This window comes from Dinoponera quadriceps, unplaced genomic scaffold, assembly GCF_001313825.1.
Source record: "Dinoponera quadriceps isolate SergipeBrazil2010 unplaced genomic scaffold, ASM131382v1 scaffold115, whole genome shotgun sequence".
NCBI lineage: Eukaryota > Metazoa > Arthropoda > Insecta > Hymenoptera > Formicidae > Dinoponera > Dinoponera quadriceps.
Genome location: NW_014554511.1, coordinates 2,127,719 through 2,154,611, shown reverse-complemented (window position 1 = coordinate 2,154,611; position 26,893 = coordinate 2,127,719). Strand labels below are relative to the sequence as shown.

The window sequence follows — 26,893 nt, the reverse complement described above, 5'->3', positions numbered from 1 at the left end:
AAGGAATGCACACAGAATCTCTTATATTGACCTTGCAACGCGCGAGAAGCTCAAAGGGGACTAGAACAGGTTCCGTTACACCTCCCAACCGCGTGCATACCGTGGAACGTTCGTCTGGTTATTCTTGCCGCCTGATTTTTTCCCGTCTGAGAAGTCTATTTCGCGCCTATGACCTCTGAGCTTGTCGATGATCCGCCAAGTGACACGATTCGCGCGTAAGAAACGAGGAAGGAAATATTTTCATCGCCGTGTGTGATGTCACGAAATAAATAACGATTATATTTGATTGCCTTGTACACTCACAATTGCTAAATAATCTGCCGGTCGAAGACGAGTCGGCATTTGATCTCGTAATTTGTCTAAGAACGATCGTCGGTCATCAGCGATGACCCAATGCAATAAACTCTTTATAAACTTTCCTGCATATAATTAAACGTATGATATATAGTCGTGTGTGTGTATGTATGTGTGTGTGTGTGTGTATGTGTGTGTGCTTAACATGGAATACACTTGATTGCTCGTATTCTGTCCGCATTACCGATAATCTCCTCGAGTGATTGCACGAATTTTATTGATTCTTAGTATAGTAATTTGGAATTTGCTAACTGATTCTCGGTATTATTGCTATAACGTGCACTCTTGCAACGTTTTACGACGTCAGTTCTCTTTCTCTGGACAGGAACCACACGTTCATTGGTTCTGATTTCCCCTTCATTGAGACGGGTCCCCTGTACTCCAATAAAAACTGCGGATCCTGATTCTCCGGCATACAGAGATATCTGTAACAAACAACAAAAATATTTCTTAACACATTGCTAAACGTGCGCAAGTTACACCGCCTTGTTGCACTGAGGGACAAAATACGAGAGTCAATTAAAAAGTGTCCGTCTTAATCAAGAAGACAACATTTTTCTGGACGAAATGAAATTCATTATTCAACATAATTTCTTCTTAATTCAACATATTTATTCCAAATTCTTCAAATCTACCTCACCTTCGGTAAAATATGATTTGTCTGAAGCAGAAAAATAGTCATTTATATAATAGCATCAATTATATCAGAATATCAGAAAATGAAATTTTCGATGAAGATTTTTCCCCAGACAGCCATTCTTTCAAATTTGAGAACAGGGAGTCGCACTAAGCCAAATCTGGAAAGTACACTGGGTAGGGAATCAATTAAAACTTCAATTCGTGTGCAATTTTGCCATCGCGATGGTTGACTTATGCGCCGGTGCGTTGTCTTAGAATAGAATTTTTTCTTGGTCAAATACAAACGTTTCATCTTCATTTCGGAAACGAGAGTTAAATTTACAATTCCTATTAAAATAATAACAATTACTAAGTGAATAATATATGTTTTCTTACCACAAATGGAGTTAAGCCATTTTCAAAATTAACAACTAGATTTGTTATAAAATTTGAAAGAGCCCAAGTCCATACACACATAATATACGACATAATTTAAAATGCTTCAAATTGAAAAAACAATATTCAATTTATTTTATATTTCTTTACAACACTTCAAAAACACAATTTACGCAATTTAGGAAATCTTCTAAATATATAAATTACATGACAATTTACTGCTCATCTACATTTTGTGTATGCGAGAGAGATTTGAAGAAATCATGGTGCTCCGGTAGTATATATCGTAATAAGTCCATCATGTCCTTGTATTTCGCTGTTGTAATTCGTTTTATATTTTTATAAAGTGGTGTCAATACAATATTTTCGAATTTTCTTGGTCTATTCCGACGTGGTAATAAATCCAACATTTTAAATTCTGCATTCTCATCCATTGATATCTTATAGAAAATTGTATATGGTTCATTTCTCAAAAAACACATCCAGCATATTTTTAACTAATTTATTGTCTTTCCTTTTGCTTGCCGGGTATCTGTTTTTGCAAATAACACGCAAATTTCTGAGTTATCAATTAAAGAAGCCTCTGTACATGTCCATTTTCTATCATTGATAACCCGAAATTTTGCGTGTTATTTGCAAAATGGTATAGGGCTTTTCTGCTCAGTTTCACCCATTCTACTTGCACACCACGTTAACCAAGATTTGTTCGGGACACCTTGTGTAATATCTTCCCGATTGATCGGCAACCTGTTAAGAAGAAAACAGAAGTATTATTTGAGAACGTACTGTCCAAGCGAATTTCGATCTTTGCATGTAAGTAAGAAGCATAAGAGGCTTATACATTCTCTGCACGGGTATAGAATGTCTCAGAGGAGGTGCATTAAAGAAACCCTTCAAACACGTATTTCACGTCTAAACGAATTAAGCTCGTCGTGTGTGAGCCGGGCTGCTTTGCCCCGCTGGTAATCATTAAAACGTGAACGTTCGCGACGACGGTTGCGCGATCTTGAAATCATTGAAATTACACATCGCCCACCGTTTCTCGCAGTTGAAACCTGTCGAAACTCATGGAGGTGTTGATAGATTGCTACTTCGACAGACTATTCTCAGAAATGGAGCGCAGTTGTTTAGCCTCACGCTACAAACGTCGAGAGCTGGTCAATTATTTCACTGATGTGATAAACAGTTGTGCAGAAGGTAACATAGTTCATGACACACCGGCGTCGTACGTTATGCATATTTACGCAAGTTGCGAATGACAGGCATCATATCGGTCGGGAATCGATAATAATTAACGCGACAGTGTTATTTTATCAGCCGCGCGCGTCCGACGCAGAAAATTCCTGAAATTTCTCGTACATACACGATAAACCACTGATGGCATCGACGCAGAAGAGATGGACGATACAGTATCGATATTTTAGTGCAAAAACATCGATGCTTCGTAACGATATTTTACCATTCGAAGTTTCCATATATCGATAGACGACCCCTAAATATTGAACTCTGATACGCCTATACCGCACGCCCGTATTAGCGATTGTTTTGTGGATTTGACTGCCTCCTAACAACTCATTTAAAAGCCTGAGCGATTAATTTTATTAGTTATTTTTTGCCAAGAGGCTATTTTCTACAGCAGATAAGATAACGACCAAAAAGCGAAATGAGTTAATGAGTAACTACCTAAAACTAATTATTATTTCTATAATCTCCTAATCTCAGCAATTGGCATTTATAAATACGAGTATTTAATTTGGCATTTTGAATTAGCGCGGCGTTTCTCATGGATTTGTCTCCAATGTTTCGTAAACATTTCGTTAACATTTCACTTCTTAAAGATGAGGCACGATACGAGATTAGCATTCATAGAGTAATTATAAATTATTATTATGTATTTCTCATAACATATAAAATGATATAAAATAATATAATTAATTTTACAAGTAAAACTATTTTATTCATGTTGTGCATTTTTTATTAAAAAAATAATTTTAGCATGATTATTTCAACGTTGTCATAAATACGTCCAATTCATATTACATTCATATAATGTATACAACATAAGTACTTTTAATCAGAGTTCGAGAGTAGAGTTGTGCGATATAATATCGATATATAGGGAAATAAGGATTTCTCTCAGAAAAATAGGATTTTCCTCTGCAGTTTGCGGAGAAAAATCCTATTTTTCTAGGGAAAAACTCTATTTCCCTATGTATCGATACTATATCGATACTGTATCGTCCAACTCTATTGGAAAGTAACGCGTTACTTGTAATGTCATTATCGTTATAAATTAGTTTTTCATTGATTTCGTAACGACGTTACTTTTCAGTAGTAACCTTCCTAATCCTGCTTTCAATCTATTATTTATATGCAATTCACATATCGATATTGTTGGTACCGATACAAGGCATGCGATACATTTTGTACATTGCTATTTTCTTCTACTTATCGATACGATATATGAGCCATTTATTTTGAAAGTGGCCTAAGTCCATTTGTCAACTTTTCTTTGTTGACTGTAGTAACGTGTATATCTCAATTAAAAATATAAATGGACTTAGGTCACTTTCAAAATAAACGGCTCATATGTATCGGTATACATTCGGGTTTCCATCGGCCGTCTCTGCGACGGAGTGTAATTAATGAAGCGCGATAATCTCATCTGCTAATTTCTTATCGCCGTTTCCCTGCCGCCCGGCAAAAACGCTTCTCGGAGAGAGCCAGCGGGGATATCTCCGCCCATTATGATCTTACCGTTACATCAAACCGTACCTAATGCTTCTTATTTGTCTACGTTGCCTCGCCAATGCCGTTGCGCCGGTAACGGTGAAAAATTCCCTCGCGTCAAGCGCGTCGCCGTGCACGAATTCCAGAATAATTTGCATCCGCCGGGTGTCTCGCCCGCGCGTTCCAGCGCGGAGATACACGCTTCTCGCCTCGCGCTCGATAAGATCGACTGGGAGGGTCGGGGAGGAGGGAGGGTACGAATGACGTGCGCTCGATGCTTCCAGCGGAGAACCTCGACAAGCAGGACGTGTGCGAGAGGATCGTCCTCTCAGCTCTGCGGTATCACAACATCACGATGATGGAGAACGGGTCGGTCTGCCTGCTCGGCAAGTTCCACAACGTGCTTTACGTGGCGGCGAAGCTCTGCTACGACTGGCGCCTCGCCAACAACGAGATCGTCAGCCGGCTGTTGAACGACATATTCTACTGCGAGAAGACGTTCGAGCGGCTGCTGGTGGGCGCGATCTTCGGCACGCGCGTTACTCACTTCCTGTCCGGCTGGAAGTGCGACTTCGACGATCGCGAGGAGAACGTCCGGGCGCTTGTGTACTTCTTGAATCACGCGACCAGCGGCCGGCTCGAGTACCGTTGCGGCGACTCCTCCTCGCCGATCAAGAGACGCCTCATCGACGTGCCAATGGAGTCGTACGGGCAGGTCCTGCCGCTGAGGGTCGCGGTACAACACGGCGCAGCGGACATCCTATTGGTTATGTTGCGTTACGGCGCCTCGACCGAGTCCGACGAAACCGCACCGTCACCGATAGAGATCATCCTGTCGAGACTCAGCGAGTTCGAGGAAGAGCCCGACGATCGGGAGGAGAAAGTCGTCTATCCCGAACACTTGGTGACGTGTCTGAGACTGCTGCTGCGCACCGTGAGCACCGGCTGCGTCCGCACTCCCGAGCACATCGCTCGTCGCAGCGGTATCTTCAGCATGTCCCTGTACGAAAGGTATCCCAGCCTGGCGAGTCGAAATCTGATACCGCCGGAACGCAGCGGACTCCGGCCGGCGGAACTCAGGCACCTCTGCCGTTGCAGGATCCGCGAGAGCCTCCGCACCAATTGGGCGCTCCCTCACGGCATCAAGACCCTGCAGATCCCCGAGTCCTTGAGGAATTACTTAGATCTGCTGCAGGACTGACCGGCGGGTTTACTCCCAAGTAGAAATTTAAACCAGTTTCTAGCCGATAACTCGCCATTAATCATCTAACTTGCTAGTTTCTCATCAGTTTCACTGGCAAAAACTTACAAGTTTGGGAGACTCTTGCTTCGACACTAACTGGATAGTAAAACTGGCCAGTTTCTGATCAAATTCCTGATAAGATTTTGAGTATTTCATCTGTTTATTCTTTTGCTCAGTTTCCAAGAAGTGGCCAAGAAACACTAGTCAAAATTTTAAGAATTTTCGCTGAAACCGTCTAATATTAATTTGCTATTTTTGTTTATTGGTTTATGGCAAATAACTGGCCGAGAAATAATAGTCGGTATTTTTTGGGCAATTTCTGAATAGTTATTGTCTAATTCATTCAAGCCAATAAAAACCGCTCGGTTTCTGTCTAGCGAGTAGTTTTTCCCTAACGTTGTTCAACTCGGGTTCGCCCGATACATCATGTCTCTTCGCCCTGCACGGCTCACGGATCCGGGGAATATTTTATCGCATGTGTCACCGCGTGTGCAGTTATGTCCTGGAATCTCGTATAGCGATACAGTAGCGCCTTTCGCCCAGTTTGGCGCAGGATCCTGCGAACGTGTGTGTTCCGCCGAGGTGTTGCCCAAAATTTCCGTGTGACTTCAAGTTGCGTTGTCGTCCCGATCTGAGTTCAGTAGCTCGCTGACGTCCTGCTTCGTAAGACTGCTTCGTAAGGAAAGTGGAGCAAAGTGATAGGCGGAACAAACGCGGGAATGTCGATAGACGCGAGCCTTATATCCCAATATGTCAGACTTAGAGCGGAATTTTCGATATACGTGGACAGAATGACGAAGGACGACGCGCCAGCCGTCGTATTCAAATGTGCCTCGGGCAATGTTGCCGGTATCTAGATAAAATTATCTAAATAATCATCCAGATGAATAAATGGATCACCATCATTTTTATCTAGATGGAAGAAATACAAAATGTGTTCGTCTTCATCTTAAATAAAAAACATGTTATCTCATCTCAAAATTATCTGAAATGATGTGACGATCCATATTCTGAACTCACTTTTCGATCAAATGAATTAAATAATATGGACTTATGCGTTAAGCCCGTATCAGACCAGGGATTGGAGATTAGATTTCAACGAATCAACAAATTTCGGTTTTGTCTCCTTTGGTCTGTTCTTTTAGTTGCACTGCTGAACTGGTGCAACTAAAAAGAACAGAATTATTTATTATAATTGATCGATCTACTTTAAGTCCGTATCAAACTGTCGATTGTGAAGGCGGACCAGATTGTCGATTACGACTGCCAAATCTTAATGGACCAATTACAGTAAACTAGTTACGTGACGCTTCATTATGATAGACCCTTCAAGAGTCGACAGTCGTAACCGCCAGTCAGATCCGCCTTCATAGTCAGTAATCTGATATGAACTTTATAGAAGAAAACCGAAATAATGACCGCGTTCAGAAAACATAGCGATTAGTGAACAGTCAATGATTATTGGTCTTTTTTGTTAGATCCTCAAATTTAAAGTGATTATGTTGACTTATTTACTTAACCGTTGTGCGATTTTATGATCTGCGTAATTTGGATGAAAAATTTTTATAGTTTCTCATGAAAACATTATCATGTAAAAAATTATCTAGGTAAGTAGCGCTACTTATCTTTCATTTAGATAAATCAAAATGAAAATCATCATCTTATCTAAGATGATTTTTATTTATTTTCTATTTGATGATTTTTATTTTCATCTAATCTTTATCTAGATAGATCTGAAATGATCTAAGGCAAACACGGACCACCGGTCTGAGGTCAAAGGATAAGTCAAGTTTCAGAAATCTCCGACGTCTTACAATTGCGTCCTATAATATCGCGCCAAGTCAATGTATCTTGAGAATTAGAGAACGTATTGTGAGCGATGCTCGATCGTTCCTGACGTGAATACCATAAACGCTCAAGAATAGTGGAAAGTGTGCCGTGTGAGACGACACAAACGTATACACGTACGGGAAATCGAAGTTGCGAACCGCCAGCGACTTTCTTTAATTCCAAGTGGCAAAAGTTACAGAAGCGGATTCGCGTTCCGCTGACTGCGCTCCTACAGCCAAATAGACATTTGAAATTATTTGTACCTGTAAGCGTCTTCCGAAACGTTGATCTTCCCCGGCTGGCCGGTGGTTTCTGTTCGGCTGGTGAGATTCACAGTATTTCCAAACAAACAATAGCGTGGCATACGATGACCGATTACGCCGGTAACAACCTCGCCGCTGTGTATGCCGATCGTAATTTTCTGTAATATGACCATGTACATAAACCATGTATCTAAACATGATATATGAACAAAAGAGAAAGATAAACACGAGAAAGAAATTATAATTCGCCGTGCCACTTAGAGATGACCGATACAATATCGATACGATGTATCGATGCATTCGGGCATATCGCCCATTTCCAGTGACACTTGTCCTTATGCACGACGCTTCTGACATTTTCTACATTTCTACATTTCTACATTTCTACATTGTGTTACGTTAAATTCACTGAAAGTAACCCACATGTGCAAGAAAATATATAAAAACGTAAACGAAAAACGGAAATATCGCTAGTCCCTCACACAGACGATTCACAATGGAGAAAGGCAGAGGAATACAACTTTCTATAAAGCTGCACAAACGTTTAGCTGGCTCGATAATCCTTCTTACAGCGATTCTTCCGAACGCGATTCACTGTGAGTGCACGATGTTTAGTTTTGTTCAATTTTGTTCAATTTTGTGTTGACTCTATAACTGCGCAATATTTCTAGAATTTAATATTTTTTAACAATATAAGAATGTTCTATTGATATTATATATCCACTTCACATAATATTCTTAGTATGTTATAAAAATGTTCTTTGGAAAATTAAAATATAAAATAACAATAATACAGAAAAATATATATAAATAAAAGATATTTAATTTTTTTCGTATGAAACGTATTTTTATACAAAATTCTTTCAACTTTATTTATATAATAAAACAATTGGTATGACAATACATTTGAAATAAAAAACTACGATTATATAGGTTGTTCCAAACTAATCCTGGTTTCCGAGGTGAGTAAGTAGAATGAGTGAAACTGAGTAGAAAATTCCTATACCATTTTGCAAATAACACGCAAAATGATATAGGACTTTTCTGCTCAGTTTCACCTGTTCTACTTGGACACTACGGGAACCAAGATTATTTTGGGACATTCTGTATATATTATACACATACCTAGAATTGAATATTAAAAAAATATATAATATTACAATGACATTAAATAATATTATTTTTTAAATATTATTTGGAGTGGAAATATGACCATCTATTAGTATTCCAGAAATAGTACTTAATATTAAATAATATTACGTGCTTATAGGGGATTTACATTGTCATTCCTATCGTTTATAAACGCGCGCTATAAAGTTATCGAGCCGCTCTCCACGGACGAAAGTCCCGTGGCGTTGTAGCAAAATATAGTTAGCGAACGTAGATACGTAGGTGCGTATATGCTCGCACATATCTCATACCACAGGCTCCCCATCGATCTGCACTTCGTCAGCCGCAAGATCCATCATGTCCAACGCCAGACGAGCGATGCATCGTGCATGACAACGACAGGGTTCCGGCAATCCGCTCACCGCCATATATTTATCGCCGATGGTTTCCACCTAGACCGAAGTAAAGTCAAGTGTTTCATACAATATTCAAATTCACGTTTTCATGTAGAAGACAACGATAATCCTGCATACCAGTCGAAATCCATTTCTCAGAAGATAGACGGAAAATAACTGTTGAATGAAAAGAATTTTCAGCAACACGCGTAATTGGAGTAAATCTTTTCCATTAAACGGCTTTTTTCAGTATTTATCAGCATTTACTGTTTCACCTTTTCCTTTTTTGACGAAACGTGTATTACACTACTCGCTGACCACCAAAAAAATATCATAACCTTTCGTGAATGGAGGTTCGGTTTCGGCATACGTTATGGAATTTTATTTGCATCCACCCAGTGCGCAGAACATCGCAGATTGTTGTACGGAATCCATTTTTCACTATACATAACAATTCTACATAAAATTTCTTCATTAGAGGAGAAAGCCCAAATATGAGCTTTTATTTTTTTCATATCATATTTATTTTTTTCATCTGAAGTTAGTGGAGTGTTTATTTCAATATTTGTAAAGAAGATAATTCTATATTTATTAGATTTAGTATTGTTCAAAGTTTTTATTTCAAATGTATTGCAATACCAATTGGTTTATTATATAAATAAAGCCAAAATAATTTTGCGTAAAAATACGTTTTACACAAAAAAAATCATATATGTATATATAATATATGTATATGTATTTTATTTATATATTTTTTCTATATTATTATTATTTCATTCATTTTTTAATATTCTAAGAACATTTTTATAGACATCGATAGAACATTTTTATAATATTAAAAAAATATTACATAACATTCTTAGAATATTTTAGGAATATTATATGATTATATTGAATAATATTCATATGATATATAGGAATATTGCGCGCTTATAGGGTTGCTGTTGAAAATTCAATTGATTCAACAGCACTTTCTTTTCAGCTGTTTTCGTTTCTTATTGCAAAAATTGCACTTGTCGCTTGACTATTTACCTTATAAACGTTCGGGTTCTTTTTCGGGTCGGTTAACACGTCGAACGCCGTGTACAGCTCGTTGAGCATGTTGACAATCTTCATGGCGCCGCTGGAGTCCGTGTTAGCGGCGCAATATGCGCCGAAGCCCACTATGCCAGAAAACAGGAGAGTAACGCAGTCGTACTTTTTCGCCGGCACCGGTCTCGAGTGCCTCAGCTCATTCGCCACCGAGATGGGAAGCACCGAATAAAGTAACCTGCAGAACGCGGACGAGATGTTTTATTCAACAACGTTGCAATCGGGTCCGGCCAGACTTTCGCGCGCCGCCGGCGGCTTCCCTTAATCGAATTAATATTCTTGAATTCGGAATTCCCGGACACGAAGTTTCCGCAACGCTGACGCGGACGATTGAGTTTGGATAGTTTCGACGAGGCGACTTTCTCGGCGGAGGAAATCCCGGGAAAGATTTCGTGTTTCACTGGAAGAGCTCGGAGAGAGCGGAACTCAATCCCTCCTTCCTCCACCCTCCTTTCTTTCTTCCGCGTCTTCGTCTTCGTGTACCGTCATAAATTTATTTCCGTTAATTTCTACACCGAGTCTATAGGGGGAGAGGGGGAAGAAATCGCGGATCTCACGTAATCGTGTTACTGGTGAACGACGAACAAGCCCGGCGAGGGCTATTCGTCGGGTAAATCGGAGGAAATACCGCGGGCGGAAATCCTTCTTACCTGTCAGTTTTCTGCTTCTCACCGTCGAGCTCGCGATACGTCTGCTGCAGCTTGTCGGTGAGCAGTTCCAAGTTCCGCGTCAGTTTATAATCTGCCTCGAATTGTTCCGACATCAGGACCAAATCCCGGGTGGCGTCGTGCAAAGGGACGTCGCTCAGATACAGACCCCTCCTGTAGCCGAAAGAATACACGAAGGGCTGGGGAGGGGGAGGGGGCGATATTGCGATGACAAAGAGGTCGCTTGTCACGTGCAACGACACAAATTTCTTCTTCGCACTGTCTCGTTGACATTTGAAATTTTCCGATCGCCGTTATTACTCACGTCGACTACTCTGAACGATTTACAGTCTGTCACGAAGAACGTGTCGGCGATATCTTTGAAACTTGATATCTAATTAAAGCGAGACCACGATAATTTAAATCTACACAGTCTTCTCGAATACGCGTGAGCGTCAGTTTCTTTCAGATACGTTTGCGTTATTAAGGAGAACAAAGCTTCTGAGGTGAGTACTGCGTATATAATACGGTTTGTAGCGGTTTTCCCGTGTAGTCATGCAAAAATGAGTTTTGAAAGTGGTGTTAAATACCTACGTAAGTTGTCACAGTTCGTTAGGAAGTGGGTAAAACGATATAAAGAAGCAAAAAGTGTCGATGACTTTCCAGATCGCGGCTCAAAGCGAAAGACTACCAACAGGGAAGATAAAGGGAAGAAGAGTCTTCGACTTTTTCAGAAAAATTCGAATCTTTCTTTACGAAGAGGACAACCAGTTTTAGCAAAAAAGAGTGCAAACATTAATATAATGACATTGAAATGTCGTTTGGAAGAGCGTAATGTCAAATAGCGTAGTACAATATCCAAACCGTTACTTTCAAAAAAGCATGTCGAAAATCGTCCGGCGTGGGTTCATAAAAATATCGATCGTGACTGGAGCAACTGTATAGTGTTCAGTGATGAATCTTCCTTTTGGTGTCCTATTAGACATGCTTGGTTTAGCCGTAGACAACCAGTAAAAGAAAGGAGTGTAAAGCACCCGACAAAAGTGCATGTTTGAGGTTGTTTTAACGTACGGGGTTTCGGGAGTTTGTGCGTCTTCACAAACAATTTGAATACACAAAAAATTGTATCAAAGGGGACTTATATCAGTTAAATGTTGGTTTAGTGAAACTGAGGACAAATGGATTTTTCAAGAAGATAACGACCCGAAACATCGAAGTCGAATCTATATGGAAAGCGAAAAATGACATCATCGTATTGAATTGGCCTTCTCAGTCTTCTGATGCAAATCCTATAGAAAATGTATGGTCTATAATGAAATACAAACTTAAGGGGAAACATGTATTAAAATTAAAAACCTTAATAAAACTTATTCATCAAATATGGAGATCGCTACCTGTGTCATACACTGAGAAATTGATAGAAAGTATTCCAAGAAGGTGCGAAGCTACAATTGCTAACGGAGGTGATTGGACTCACTATTAAAATATGAGCGTGTTAGTGTTTTCTATATACTTTCGATTTACTAAAATAAATTTACAAATAAATTTACATTTATAGAGATATCGCCGACACGCTCTTGTGTAACAGACTGAATATTTAAAGCGGTGTAGGACAGAAAAATTTCGGAAGTTTATTCGAGAAGGATTTAAATTTTTGTCGGAAATTAACTTTCTTTCTGGCAACAAAAGAGAGGACAAGTTTAACAACCGTGTAAGCGCATTCATTACAATATTCAATGAATATTATTCATATATAATTTCATTATGTCATAATAACATTAAATAATATTATTTTTTTAATATTATTGGGAGTAAACATATAACCATCTATTAATATTCCAAAAGTATTACTTAATATTAAATAATATTACGCGCTTATAGAGAAATCTCGCGAGCCGACAAAGTTGTGCTGCGAAATTCATGCTAACTAGCCTAACGTGCCTTAATGTCCTGTTATATCCGATTAATTGTACGTCTGATTAAGCAAAAATGCAACTTGCCTACATAAAATTACGGAGTGATTATGCAAATCTTACCTAGTCAGGTCGTCCAGATTCATGACACTCGGATAACAGAGGAAGATAACCAAATCGGTCTCAGGTATGTACAACATTTGACCCTGGAATATTAATTAAATGCTCATGGATTGCAAATGATAAGGAACCTTAATAAATGCTGTGTATTAATTTTTTTTCCATGTCCAACCCGTGTCGAAGTACGAACCTTTAAACGCAAGTCCGAATATTCCTCCGCAGCATTGACCCGCATGACGTCCTTTTTCGTTCGTAACACGTAAACCGTGTTTATATGCGACAGTATGTTTTCGAACGTTAATTCCAAATGTGGCCTAACCTATGGAAATTCCAAATAACTGACAATCTTATAAAAAAAAATTTATCGAAGCGTATATTAAAAAAGAAATATCGTGGGCACCCATCCAAACAAAATAACATAAATGCAATATTTGCCTTATAAGGTGATTTCAGATTCATCGAGATAAATATGATATAAAACCGATTTTTTCCTGTAAATTTACTTTTAAACCTTTCAGTATATATTTTTTCCTGTAATCGATTGTATTTTTAAATTATACTAAAAATAGGCCCAACATGTTGCAAAATGTATAGAAAAGAAGAAAAAAAAATATAATAAGTGTGCTAACTATCCCCGGTTTCCTATAAATTTACAGTAAAGTGCGAAATTATGGATTTACAACAGGAATAAGCAGGAGGCAAGAAAAGAGAATTTACAACGAAAGTGTTTTGATTTCGCGCGGGTCAACTTACGGTTGAAAGAATATCGCTTAGTTTGCAGTGACCACTGGAGACACACGGTATGACACGCGTGATAGTACATCCGGTCTGAACTATCGTGAGGTCACGATTGAACATTAGATGAAACGGAAATACCCGGCAAAATGTCGTTGGGCTGACCTTCGGTTCTGCAATTCATTAGGTGTCAATCAGAGTTAGGAAAGTTGCTTTTGAAAAGTAATGAGTTACTCGTTGTCTATTAAAAATGTAGCTCGTTACTCGTTACGCATGCATAAAATTTACTCAATATCTTTATCGTTACTCAAATCATTACTCAAGAAATGTTATAACTTTACGTTATATTTTTCATCGAGCTTCGAAAACTTTCTTTATTGAAGGATTCGCTTCTATCCGTCTAATACATGCATTTAATATGTGCAACGATAAAAATTCCAATTATATTCGTCACCGTTACGTTAAGAATAATTATGTAATGCTAAGTTACTAAATAAAAAAAATGTCGCTACTAAAAAAAAATGAACTCGTCACGGTCACGATTACAATTTTCCAATCTTGCAAATTTCCAATCTTGGTGTTTATTTTCCAATCTTGCTCTTAATTATCTTCCACCCACAATACACACACGTGCTTTTTCAGTTGATTTTGTATATTCTGCGAAACGTTCACGAATATTTTATGCTATACGCGACTTCACTGTCGAATATTCTGTTCATATCGTTTCTTCCTATCTCGGCATCCAAACGGCGATCACGCTACTCACCGACAGACAATGTTTCCAGCTCAGCGATCATAGGGTTCGATACGACTCCCGGTCCCGATGTGTCAGTTATGAGAAATTGCACATGATCGCATTCACTTTTGGTCTTCACTATTTGCATGTCGACGTCCGTACCATGTAGTTTCTTCGCGACGGTCTGTTTTGAAAAAAAATAGATGTAAGAAATTCCCTCCGTTATTTCTTCTCGACAAATAAACGAAATCTCGTAATGCTCATTTCGATGAAATCGTCTCTATGCTCCTATGCGAGACTTACACACGGAAAAAACTAACTCGATTATGGAAACCGAAGATATTCGGTCCATTGAGTTTCGGTTACAGTAACATGTAGCCTTTTTTCACTAGAAAGAATATTTACATCAACAAATGCTTTCGGTTTGGGGAATATTCCCTTCCAAATACGTTGAACTATTCGCTTACCTAAACCGAGAATGCAAAGCGACATGTGCCGCCGTTGGATACAACGAACCAACAGCGTCAATAGTCCTACGGTCTAAGGCGACAATCTCGGAACCAAGAAGTTTCAGGTTCAAGTCCCACCAGGAAAAAATCATATTTTTGTCGAATAACAACATTAATTCGGTTAAGATAACCGAATACAATTGTCCGAGTAGCGAAAGCATTCTACAGGAATTTTTTTGCACTGAGAAATCCATTTAGTTGAATCAATGAAATTATTATTTGAATATAAGCAAACAAATTTTTTGGTTATACCAGGTTGATTGATAAGTCCTTAGAAGGAAAATCAAAAAGCATTTTGTTAGCAAAACTCAACTTTATTCTTCAACATAATCTCCTTTTAGCTCATTACACCGAGTCCAACGAGATTCTAGCTTCTTTAAACCTTCCAAATAATAAGAAGTTTCTAAACCGCCAAAATATGCGTCTGTTTCCCACTCAACTTCTTCATTTGAATTAAATCTCTTCCCATCTTTTGAGATTTGGAAACAGGCAGAAGTCACACGGGGTCAGATTTGGTGAATACGGTGGATGTGGGAGCAATTCATATCTCAATTCGTTCAATTTTGCCGTTGCTTTTACCGATTTGTGAGCTGTTGCATTGTCTTCATGAAAGAGAATTTTTTTCTTCGCTAAATAAAGCCGTTTCTTCTTGATTTCATCATTTAATCGGTCCAACAATGATGCACAATATTCTCCTGTGATTATTCTTCCTTTTTCAAGATAATCAATGAGGATTTTTCCATGTGAATCCCAAAACACAGGCCAGAACTTTTCCAGCCGATTGTTGCGTCTTTGGTAGCTTCGGAGCATTTCCACTCTTTGGAACCTATTGTGCCGACTGCTGTTTCAATTCAGGTGTATAATGGTGGATCCATGTTTCATCAACGGTTATGTATCGACGCAAAAATTCCTTTTATTTGCTCCTAAACATGTCCAAATAATGCTGGGAAGTGCGAACTCGTTCACGTTTTTGATCGATTGTTAGCAATCGCGGCACCCATCTTGTAGTTAGCTTTCTACCCAAATACCCAAATGTTCGTGTAGGATATTGAACACACGTTCAGATGAGAGATACTCACAGCTGCAGCTAGTTAACGCAATTTCACTTTGTAGTCATCCAATACGATATCATGGATTTTTCACTCATTTATGGGACAACTGCGTCGTGCATCCGATGTTTTGGTTCGACCATGTTTAGACTCAACAATTCAGTTATCTACAGTTGCATTCGATAGAGTAGACTCCCCCAAAGTATTTTGGAAGTCCTCAATCATTTCTTGCGGTTGCAAGCCTTTCATATAGAAATAATTAATCACTGCATGAATTTCAGTTTTTTTTTTTCAATTTTTACAAAATATCTGAGGTTATGTGCTTTTGGTGGCTGTCACACATATACTGATTGTCATAGCTGTCTGCAACTGTGTAGTGAGAGGTTTGAAGGTTGGCACTACTGGAAATTCAGCATTGGAGGTGGCAACACCACTAATGTGTCATTCTAAAGACTTATCAATCAACTGGTAAGAATCAAGGTTTAATTTTCTGAACCGAAGGTTTGATTCTCTGAAGTTTCAAAGGTTCCAAAGAACCAAACTTTTGGTTCAGAAAACGAAACCTTGATTTTTATAACCAAAAAATTTATTTGCCCATAGTCAGACAAGAATTTTGTTGATTCCACTAAATGATTTCTCAGTGTATAAACGAGTTCTTATCTGGTCCTCGGGAAACAAAAAATCTCGCTTGTCATGATCGAAATTCAGTTACATGAATTAAGTTTTTTTCCATGTATAATTGCAATTCCGATCGGCTACCTTTACGATTCCGATAACGATATGCTCCAGACCGGGCCGATCTGAATAATAATGCAAAACGAGCGCGCCATCCTCCGGTCTCTCCGTGCATCTGAAAGACGGCGCCCTCATGCCTGGATATAAAGTACCCAAATGATCGTGAAGCGCATCCAAATTCTGCAACGTAACGCGAAGATGTATATATATAGACATGTTGTAATTTCAATATCGAAGATGCATTTATAACGTCTTTTCGATTAATATTAATGTCGCAGCCTGTGCGATACATACACGGAGAAAATAATTTGCTTACACAGCAATTTTATACTGCCAAAGCAAAATCAGTTACTATGCGGACGGCAAAATTGTTTATTAACAGTATTAATCGCTATTCGCTGTATTATTTTGCTGAATCTACAAATTATTTTGCTGTAAGAACAAATTAGTAAGTGTAAAACGAAACTATTTTGTTCTAACAGTAAATTAACATGTGTTAAGGACAAATCTATTCGATGAAATTTTTCTGTCCTGACGACAAAATTGCTTTAATTACGAACAATTCGTTAACTTGATTGTGCTAACTAAATTTTATCGCTGTCGCAACGAATATACCTTAGCAACGATGGTTTCGCTACAATGTAACATTATTATTTTTATATTTTTCTTTTTATATGACCGGGTTTAAATTACTCACTTTTTTTAAATTATTACGTGTATTAGCGGTAAACCGATGGCCAAATGGACGTCAAATAAATATTGAATTGAGCAATTATTGGGAGCACAAATTAGTTCGGTCCGTTTTTTGTGGTCAAAAATGCACTTATTTCAGAACAAAATGAATGAACAGATTAATCAAAGCATGGTCCATCGCTGGCTATTACTTTTTCCCACCTCTCAGGCAATTTTCGAATTCCATCTCGAAAAAATGTCTCGTCTTTTGAGGCGATCCAAGTTAGGAGCCAATTTTCGATTTCTGCGAAAGAAGTGAACCGGTAATCTGCCAAATCGTGCTGCATCCGTCGGAACAACCAGTAATCAGAAGGAGCAATGTCCGGCGAATACGGCGGGTGCGGTAAAATATCCCACTTGAGCGTTTCCAAATAATTTTTTACGACTTTTGCGACATGAGGCCGAGCGTTATCATGTAGAAGAATAACTTTGTCATATCTTTGTTCGTATTCCGGCCGTTTTTCTCGGAAACTGCTTGTTGCGTAACTCCCAATGATTCTGCAAGCTCCTCTTGCGTTTGACTCGGATCTTCATCGAGTAATGCCTCCAATTCTTTGCCTTCGAATTTTTTTGGCTGTCCAGAGCGAGGCTTGTCTTCAACGCTGAAATCACCATTCTTGAAACGTCGAAACCATTCCCTACATGATTTATCAGTTGGAGCATTGTCACTATAAACTTCTACAAGCATTCGATGCGCTTCAGCTGCAGTTTTCTTCCAATTAAAGCAGAAAACTAAAACCTCCCGCAAATGCTGCTTAGTTAACACAAAATTTGACATATTCAACACAGTGTACAAAACTGGCTCTCTGACAATGTGGATATATTTTGGCCCAAGGAATTCTGGTTCCCCAATAGTCCAGATTTAAACCGTCTGGACTATTACGTGTGGAGCGTTATTGAAAGGATTACTAAGTAAGTCCAGGCATCCCTACGTGGCATCCCTCCAGGTCCGCTATTGAAGCTGCTTTTGCGGAATTGGACCGATAGCAGTTAAAGAAAGCGTGCTCGCGTTTCGAGGCAGCGATCGAAGCGAAAGGGAGTTACATTGAATAACAGGACTCAAGAAGAATCCTTTAAGTGACATATAAACGTTTTTTGTAAGTTTAAGTTTTTGACTAATATACAATTGTTATAATAAACTGTTTGTTTTGTCCGGATTTTGCTGACGCATCCTGTATATTCTATCCAAATTCCTTCTTTCCCCACATAGTTGCTCATACACATACTTCCCTCACACACACACCCACACGCACAAATATGCATATACACCCACACGCATACATATACATATACACACAATACCTCCTCTTTCCCGTGCTCCCTTCCCTCCCCCTAAAAAAAAATCACAAAGCATTTGGTAATTACATACGTCATCCGAATTTCTATAAATACACTATATTCGTGCTCAATTTTCAAGGCGTCCCCCAAACATCATGAACTTTCTCCACCCGAAGACATGTGATTAATGTGCTTAAATTTATCAAAGGTATAATACAAAATTAGTCGCGCTTATTTGGTTGGTTTTCTTCTTATACAAATGCTGATATCTAAAAAAACTATTGAATCTAGCGTATTCGAAAAACTTTTATCGTGAAGTTCATTTTTTTCTCTATTATTAAACATCATAAATGTTACTTTTAATATATAAATACATAAATGTTCACTTTTCTGTGAAAACTTTACTTTCTGAGACAAACCAAATCACGGTCTATTTTGAGGAATAAAGTCAAACGTTGATATAATCGAATTTTTAAACGCATAAATAATATCAAGATGATTAATAAAAGAGAAGAAAATGTTTTAAAGTATTTATATATATTTCTCTTTTGTATGATAGACTTCATACAAATGATGTATGATTACTATAGTTTTAGTCTATAGTAGTCTATACTATTGTATCTATGATTACTATAGTTTTAGTCTATAGTAGTCTTATTATTAATCTGTAAGCCATCTAAGTAGACATAAACTATCTTAAAGAACGTCAAAGTAGCACCAAGTTTCGACCCAAGTTATTTGAGAGAAAATCGCGATTAATGGAATTTGTCGGGAACTTACCTGCAGGAAATCCCTAGGTGTTGCTCCAAGAACTTGTAGGATCTTATCGTAACCGGAGTCTTGGCAAAACTCGAAGAACATCCGACCAAATAATTCGAGTATTTCATTAGCGGGAATATCTGCAGCACGAAATATCATACATAAATATTTTTGTCGCAAATATATGACACGTTCCGTACGCGTATTGTATTTTGTCGCAGTTACAAAAGCATACGTACTAAGCCTATTAACAGCGGCAGATATTAGATTGTACGTGATTTCATCGTCATAGATTTGCCTCACCAGAAATTGTCCTTCCATATTAACCGCCGCATCTTTTCTAAATCGTGACAATACAAGCGTGTGAAAAGATAGATTATATCGAAAATATCTTTACAAACGATATTTGCCGGTGAAGATTGAATCGCAGAAAAGAAGCAATTATTATGTTTCATCAATTTGTCAGTTTGTATCACAGGTTAAAGTATGAATAATTATTCTATATTTCCTTTAAATTCACCTTTGTATATACTTCTAATGCTTTTAATTAACTCATTAAGAAGTTACCTCATTAAAAAGTTAAAAGTCCGGGAATTTGTTAAGTGTTTTACGGTCTTGTCATCATTTAATTTACATGTCAAGTGCCTACAGTAGTTAGATTCTTTGATATGGATATCAGGCATCATTTGAAGCTTACCTTCATGTTTCTCGAGAGCTTCTGAGCATCTTTCGCAACGCCATGAGACAACTTAGAAAAATATCTAAATGAAATTTTTTTCGGAAATAATATTTAAGAAAAGAAATATAGAGGAAAAGATGGAAAGTTCTCAACAACTATAAATTTTATTAAAATTAAAGAGATACTATCCTACCTTTTCTTAAAATAATATTGTTAGATCTCATATTGTGAATAACGTTTCAAATGCCATGTTATTTCCTAATCAAGTTACAATGTTGCCATGAAACCAAAAAGTATCTCCCAGACAGTTCACTGATGTTTTAAAAACATACAACATTGAACGTTTCGGATGTATTTAAAGTATTCAGATCTTCAGATATCTTTTTGACGTTTTAAAGTCGTCCAGTGTCATTTTTCTAGATATTCCAAGAACATCCGTTTTAAATAAACAACAAACTAAAGATGCATCTGTTTAGAATATTGAGAGAATTCAACCAAAAAAAAAAAAACAACTAGCCCACTCATTGAGCGATTTAATTTGATAGGATCCTTATTTGGGATCCAATCAGTTACATTCAATTGCTTGATGGCATATTTACATTAACTCCTTAAATTTATCTAAATTTTTAATCTTTTCGCAACTTAGAGTTAAATGCCACCACGCTGAACGGGAAAACGAGACACGAGCGTCTTATACACATGTATTATATACAGTGTTTGCCGGTGTCCAGATAAAATTATTTAAATAATCATCCAGGCGAATAAATAGATCATCCTTATAAATGGAATTTCTTCTAAATGGAAGAAATACAAAATATATTCATCTTCAACTTTGATAAAAAAGCTTGATAAAAAAGTCATCTCATCTAAAAATTATCTGAAATGATGTTATGGTTCATATTCCGAACTCACTTTTCGATAAAATGAATTAAATAATATGGACAGATGCCATATCAGACTAGGGATTAGAGATTAGATTTCAACGAATCAATAAATTTCGTCTCCTTTGGTCTGTTCTTTTTAGCTGCATAGCTAGACAAACGATAATTTGACTGTCAAAAATAAATGAATAAATGAATGGATGGAGTAAGTCGAGCAATAAGATTAATTCAGTACGAAGCACTGCATGAATGCTGCTTGTTTTCGCGCAATATCAATAGGTTATCGGAGATGTGCTTTGTAACTTATTGTCTATTATATATTATAGATAGAGAATTTAACCATTTTTATTCATATTGCTTTAAAATACTTGGACCAGCAGCAACGCACAGTCAATTAATTAATACAATGAACAGTAGAATTGTCTCGTTGAAGATTGCACGAATGTGATTGTTTATATTAGACAAAGCCCTAGGGGTTATATTTTGACAAACACTAAATAAATAAATTAACAATTTAAAATAACAATATTCACTACATTCTGACTATTAATAAATATAAATATAAATAACCTTTCATTTATTACTAAATTTATTTACTAAACTAAAGCTATTACTAAATAGCTTCAAAGGTACAAACATTTCTCAATGTGCACACCGATTAAGAATAATCCGGATTATTCAAGATCTTTGATAGCATAAAAACATAATAGATGGTCTTCGCTCTTATCGTTATTTTGTCAATCAAACAATTAGTTTTCTAAAAAATGTTAACATTGAAATTCCAAAATGTCACCGAACTTGCAACGATCTTCCATAGATATTTTTCTAATATCGTATATATCATTAAAAAGGCAAATATCTGTTTATTTTTTTATCTGCGCTTTTGTATTTCCTAATTGTTGGATGAGACTGTTATTGAAGAGTTTCCATTAAACATCGCCAAGAAAATTTCTTAACTGTTGTGCACAAAACTTCATTTATATTTTCCCATTCCCTAAGTATAGTGTAATTGAAAATATTATGTATATATATACATATATATACATGCGCGCGCGCGCGTGTGTGTGTGTGTGTGGTTTTTTTAGCATAAAAAATAGTAAATTTTTACGCATAATTCTTTAAACTTTATTTACATAATAAAACAATTGGTATTGCAATACCAATATATATATATATATATATATATATATATATAGTATATAATTGTAGTTTTTTATTTCAAATGTATTAGTATCAGAGTATTCAAATATATATATATGTATATATATATATATATGTGTATATATATATATATACATATGTGCGCGCGCGCGCGCGTGTGTGTGTGTGTGTAACATATGTATGTCGCAGGGAGATGATAAAAATAGAGATTTGATCACGGGTGGGGTGATTAGTGATTTAATCAAATCTCCATTTCCATCATTTCCCTGCGTCATGTATACTTAAATTTTATTTATATATATTGTTCTACATTATTATTATTTTATTCTTTTTTTAATATTCTAGGAACATTTTTATAATATGCCAAGCGGACATGTAACATTAGTGAAACATTCCTATAAGAAAATATCACATAACATTCTTAAAATATGATAGGAATATTATTTTAATATTAAATAATATTCATATAATATTCTAGGATTATCACGCGCTTATAGGGGAGAGCGTACGAGATAGAGAAAACTAGTATCTCCTACTTTTACCTACTTTATCGCCTCCCACGTCTCGCCGCCGAAGGTCTTCACGACCAGGAGCTCGAGGGCGTAATTCACAAAACCGTACTGCACATAAGAAAGAGAGCGCGTTTAATTCAGCAATGATGAGAGACGCAATAGACGAGACGGCCGAGACATCAGGCCGCTCGCGCCATCGACGTCGCAGGTGCCGACTGGTTCGTCGAAGTGCACCCTGCATGCACTATCGATGAGACTCTCCTGAGAACCTCCGGCTCACCGATTCGAGCTCTCGTCAGCACCCGCTTGTCGTGTTTGTTCCGTCCTCGTCATCGTCATTCATCGTCATTCATCCTCCTCATCGTTATCGTCGTCGTCGTCGTCGTTCTCGTCGCGTATCGTCGTCCTCAATTCTTCCGTTCGGACGTACCATGCTGCTGCGTGACAATCGGAACTGGACTCGGCTGATCACTTCTCACGCTCGTCATTCCATTCCGATTGCCGATCAGAGTAACCGTGTTTACCTCATGCACACGGGCCGCGTACTGGAAGTACCCGCCGGCACACGGGATAAGTATCGATTTCCCGGTCGCGGCTGCGCCGGTTTGATATACACCGTACAGTCGCGCTTCCCTCGCGCGCGAGCCGCCCTCCGACGAGCCGCACACCTCCCTTCGGCTTTCCCAATCGGCTTTACTCAGGCACGATGCAGTCGACGGCCAGCTGTAACTTCGTGGATGAATACTTATAAGACTTTCGTGAGATTAACGAACGACGACGACTTCGGTGCTCGACTGCCGACTTGACCGCTCTCGATACCTCTGCGACCGCGTTCCCGCGTTTCTACGCTGAAAAAAAGACTGATAATACTTATTGAATATGTTTAATTAAAGATTTCGAGAGAGTATTTGGTGACTGTTGATATTAATTGCCAAGTATTTAGTCGGCCTGCAGTAGGAACGACTTTTATTCCGAGTTGAGTCAACTAAATAAAAGAGTAATTGCTACCAGAAATTTAACATTTGTTATTAAATGTTTAATAATTATTAGGTTAGTTTAATAATAATTATCTTAGGTATTTAGTAAGTATTGCAAAATCATTCACTCCTATTCTTATAAAATATTTGGTAACTATTAGTAAATATTTATGACTTCTCTCTCTCTCTCTCTCTCTCTCTCTCTCTCGCTGTTTCATTCACTCACTCTTTACTCTCTTTCTCTTTCTCCATACAAAGACACATTATAAACATGAAATATAAAGATATAAAGATAAGAACTTGTAGGACTTGTCGGTTTCTGTCTGATCACTGAAGTGTAAAACAGTACGGATCACCGCCAATAGTTGGATGGGTTGACCACTACGAGGTCGAAACTATGGAGGATATGTTCACATATGAAGCGAAATATTAACAAATAATCAGAGTCAAAGTAGAAATCAATTATATCATTAGGATTAAAATTGAACATATTTTGCCATCTTAGCTCCTGCTGCGTCCTAGAATCAAAGAGCCAAATACAGGGCCAAAATTTCGACTCGGAGTGATGTTTCCGTTTCTGTTTCAACGTCAAAATAGATTTATACATTTAGTTTTACAGTAGCTTTAAAATGAAATCTGTAGGATTGAAGGTTCAAGAGAAAAGTTGACAAGTGTAATATCGTAAAAGTAGTTTCTAAATAAATCATCTGAGTAGACGCAAACTATCCTGAAGAGCGTCAAAATTATATCCAAATTTAGACTCGAGGATTGTCTTGTGTCGCCGAACGAGCGGCGATTAAATTAGCTTCACGGCCTGAATATTGGCCAATTCGACGAAAAAAAAAACCGAAAGCTGAAAATACATAAAAGCTCAATATAAATGTAGCCGCGCGAGTGACCTGAAAACGTAATGAAATATACAATTTCCAAGAGCCATCAATAATATTGGAGAACGTTTGGAAAGTTCGTTTTGGAAAGTTTCAAACTGCAGCAAAATCTTTTCACCCGTCCTCTGCCTTCCCCCTTGAAGTAACGAGCGATTCGAGTCGATTTCTTCTTCCTGCTATACCGAGTGGATCGATGCGTATTTTATATATCGCTTTACAACATAAGCTTGTGTCATCATTATTATTATTATTATTATCGGAGTCGCAGGCGAATGACATATTTAATTCGCTTCATCGTGTTTACAATGCTACACAATTAGGCACGACTGATTAATTTAGAATAGACCAAGCAATACGCTCGGTTTAAATTGCAATTAATGGCACAATAGGAAACCAGTTGGGGTTTATTCAAAACCATTTCCCAAACACCGCACGCGAACAATTTCGATGGCAGAGTCTCGCGGCCGCACTTTTGTTGAGCTCCGCGAGCGCTTTGGCGGAACGTAAATACGAATGAATTTAATTACAGTGATATACTAGTCGCTGTATGATTTAAATCTCTTCAATTAAATCTGTTTTAAATGAAACACGTAGACTCCGTGTTATTCCTTTGATGTCGTTCATTAGCGTTATTACACGCACCGCGGGGAAATTAATCGTAAAATGGTCACCGGTGAGGAGAGATTTTGGCTCTTCGCTAAACTAGTTAAAATAATAGGCAAGATAAGCGACGTTTTTGCACCACCGCATATAAAATAATTCAAATAATTATTGTAGAATTAGAATCGAGCGTTATTATCCTTCCGCTAATATCTTTTTGTTATCCTGGAGATCGATGTACACACATATACGTATCTGTGTACATCTTTAGAATTCTTTAGAGTAATCAAAAATAGAATAGAGGAGAAGGTCTAAATATGGGCTACCACTTTTATTTTTTCTATATGCCAGCAGTCCCGGGTTCGATCGAGCAGAAGCCAAAATATTTACGCTCGCATCTCTTTTCGGAAGACAATGGCAAACCACCGAGAGTAACCTTGCCAAGAGAACCTCTTTAAAAAAATAGTGCCGTTCGAAACCGGCGATAAACTGTAGGTCCCATTTGCCTGTGTATAATCAATGTACGCACCATATAAGAGAGGTCGCCACGCTCGGACACGGACAACAGGACTAGGATGAAGAAGAAGTTGTTTAAACTTCTTGCAGACGAGGATATGTGTCATGAAGTTAGTGGGGTGTCTTTTCCAATACTTGTAAAGAAGACATTTATATATTTATTAGATTTAGTGTTAAAGCTAGTGTTAAAAGCTTACCTCCTCTAAAGAGAATAAAGATTTTCTTAATTGGGGATGCAATTTTACCGATAACGATTTATTAAATTTTAATAACGACAATTTATTAAATTTTTTAGCGCGCCGATGGAAAAAATTATCAAATTGCAAGTAATGAAAATTTAAGTGCACCCAATATAGGAGGGCCGGAAAAGTTTTCGCCGGGGAAGTGTCCTCCCGATATTCGAGCGAACTCCACTTCGGGAAGTTCCAGCTTGGTAAATCTTTAAGACAGAAATTCACCGTAAAAATTATACGAGGACGGTGGATCTCCTGCATCAACTATTCAAAATGACCCCATTTCACACACACACACACACTCTTTCTCTCTCTCTCTCTCTCTGTCAAGTGGTGTCATAAAATACGTATAGAAAAGAGGGCATAGTGACGATCTAAAAGCTTGGTTATCACTATATTGCTTGATACTTCTAGAGGAAGAAGAAGGAACGGAAGAAGAAGAAACGGAAAGAAAATGGTCAGATTCATGCGGTCACAAATATCGCTCTAACCGTATATTATTTTCGCGACATGCCGATAATTACACATCGACCGTAGACGGGCGGCGATATTGAGTGAAAATCTCGGAAATAACGTTAACGGTGACTCGTGGTTGCACAAAGTGTCGCACAATCTATTATTTTATTATCGCTGCTAGGTGCGAAGGAGCAAGACACGTTACACCTATTTCCGTATCTATCGCCGCACTCGCCGGAATGCTTATCGCTACGTGGCGTACGTGGGCATTCCTGAGGGAGCTGCAGCGACCTCGTTCCCATTGTACAAATCGAAAATGGTTTCCTCTCTCCCTTTCTCTCTCTCTCTCCCTCTCTCTCCCTTACTTTCTTTTTCTCTTTTCCCTCGGTACCCAATTTTCCAAAAATACGACGAAAACATCGTTCGTCCGCGTTTCTTATTGATCCACCAGCAATCGTATCATTCTGACACGTAATCGACACATAATATACGAACCCGATGAAGCGATTTTACGAAAAAATTTTTATCGATGGGAGTACGACGATGTCGGCGATGAAACGCTGCGATCGATCGAGAAAAAGTCAAGGAGAGTGGCAGGATCGCGCGAATTAGCGCGAAAAAGTATTCGGTCGACACGAAACTACGAATTTATCGAGCGTCTGAGGCGTCGAAATTATCCACGATGAGCTTCAGCTTAAAAAATGTACGCAGCAATCGCTGCGGTCAATAAACGGCTGACGACGTACG

General features: G+C 38.0%; 2 protein-coding genes across 4 annotated transcripts; one reads left to right on the top strand and one right to left on the bottom strand.

Moving 5' to 3' along the window:
- Positions 1-253: 253 nt before the first annotated feature.
- Positions 254-23,017, bottom strand: LOC106751690 (guanylate cyclase soluble subunit beta-1). Of its 3 annotated transcripts, none has more exons than XM_014632699.1 (14): positions 22,908-23,017; positions 22,512-22,585; positions 19,484-19,584; positions 19,266-19,384; positions 16,500-16,655; positions 14,213-14,366; positions 13,465-13,619; positions 12,902-13,030; positions 12,715-12,797; positions 10,682-10,852; positions 9,972-10,209; positions 8,856-8,996; positions 7,435-7,592; positions 254-779 (listed from the first exon to the last, which is right to left on the bottom strand). In XM_014632699.1, the coding sequence occupies exons 1-14, from the start codon at positions 22,908-22,910 to the stop codon at positions 650-652; spliced, it is 1,812 nt and encodes a 603-aa protein (XP_014488185.1). In that variant the 5' UTR covers positions 22,911-23,017; the 3' UTR covers positions 254-649. The 3 variants fall into 3 exon arrangements, with proteins under 3 accessions (XP_014488185.1, XP_014488186.1, XP_014488187.1); XM_014632700.1 differs by lacking the exon at positions 22,908-23,017 and adding an exon at positions 19,942-19,992 and having other exon boundaries at positions 22,512-22,579; XM_014632701.1 differs by lacking the exon at positions 22,908-23,017 and adding an exon at positions 19,942-20,005 and having other exon boundaries at positions 22,512-22,559.
- LOC106751691 lies at positions 786-6,295 on the top strand. The gene is made up of 2 exons (XM_014632702.1): positions 786-2,565; positions 4,383-6,295. The coding sequence occupies exons 1-2, from the start codon at positions 2,436-2,438 to the stop codon at positions 5,297-5,299; spliced, it is 1,047 nt and encodes a 348-aa protein (XP_014488188.1). The 5' UTR covers positions 786-2,435; the 3' UTR covers positions 5,300-6,295.
- Positions 23,018-26,893: the final 3,876 nt, after the last annotated feature.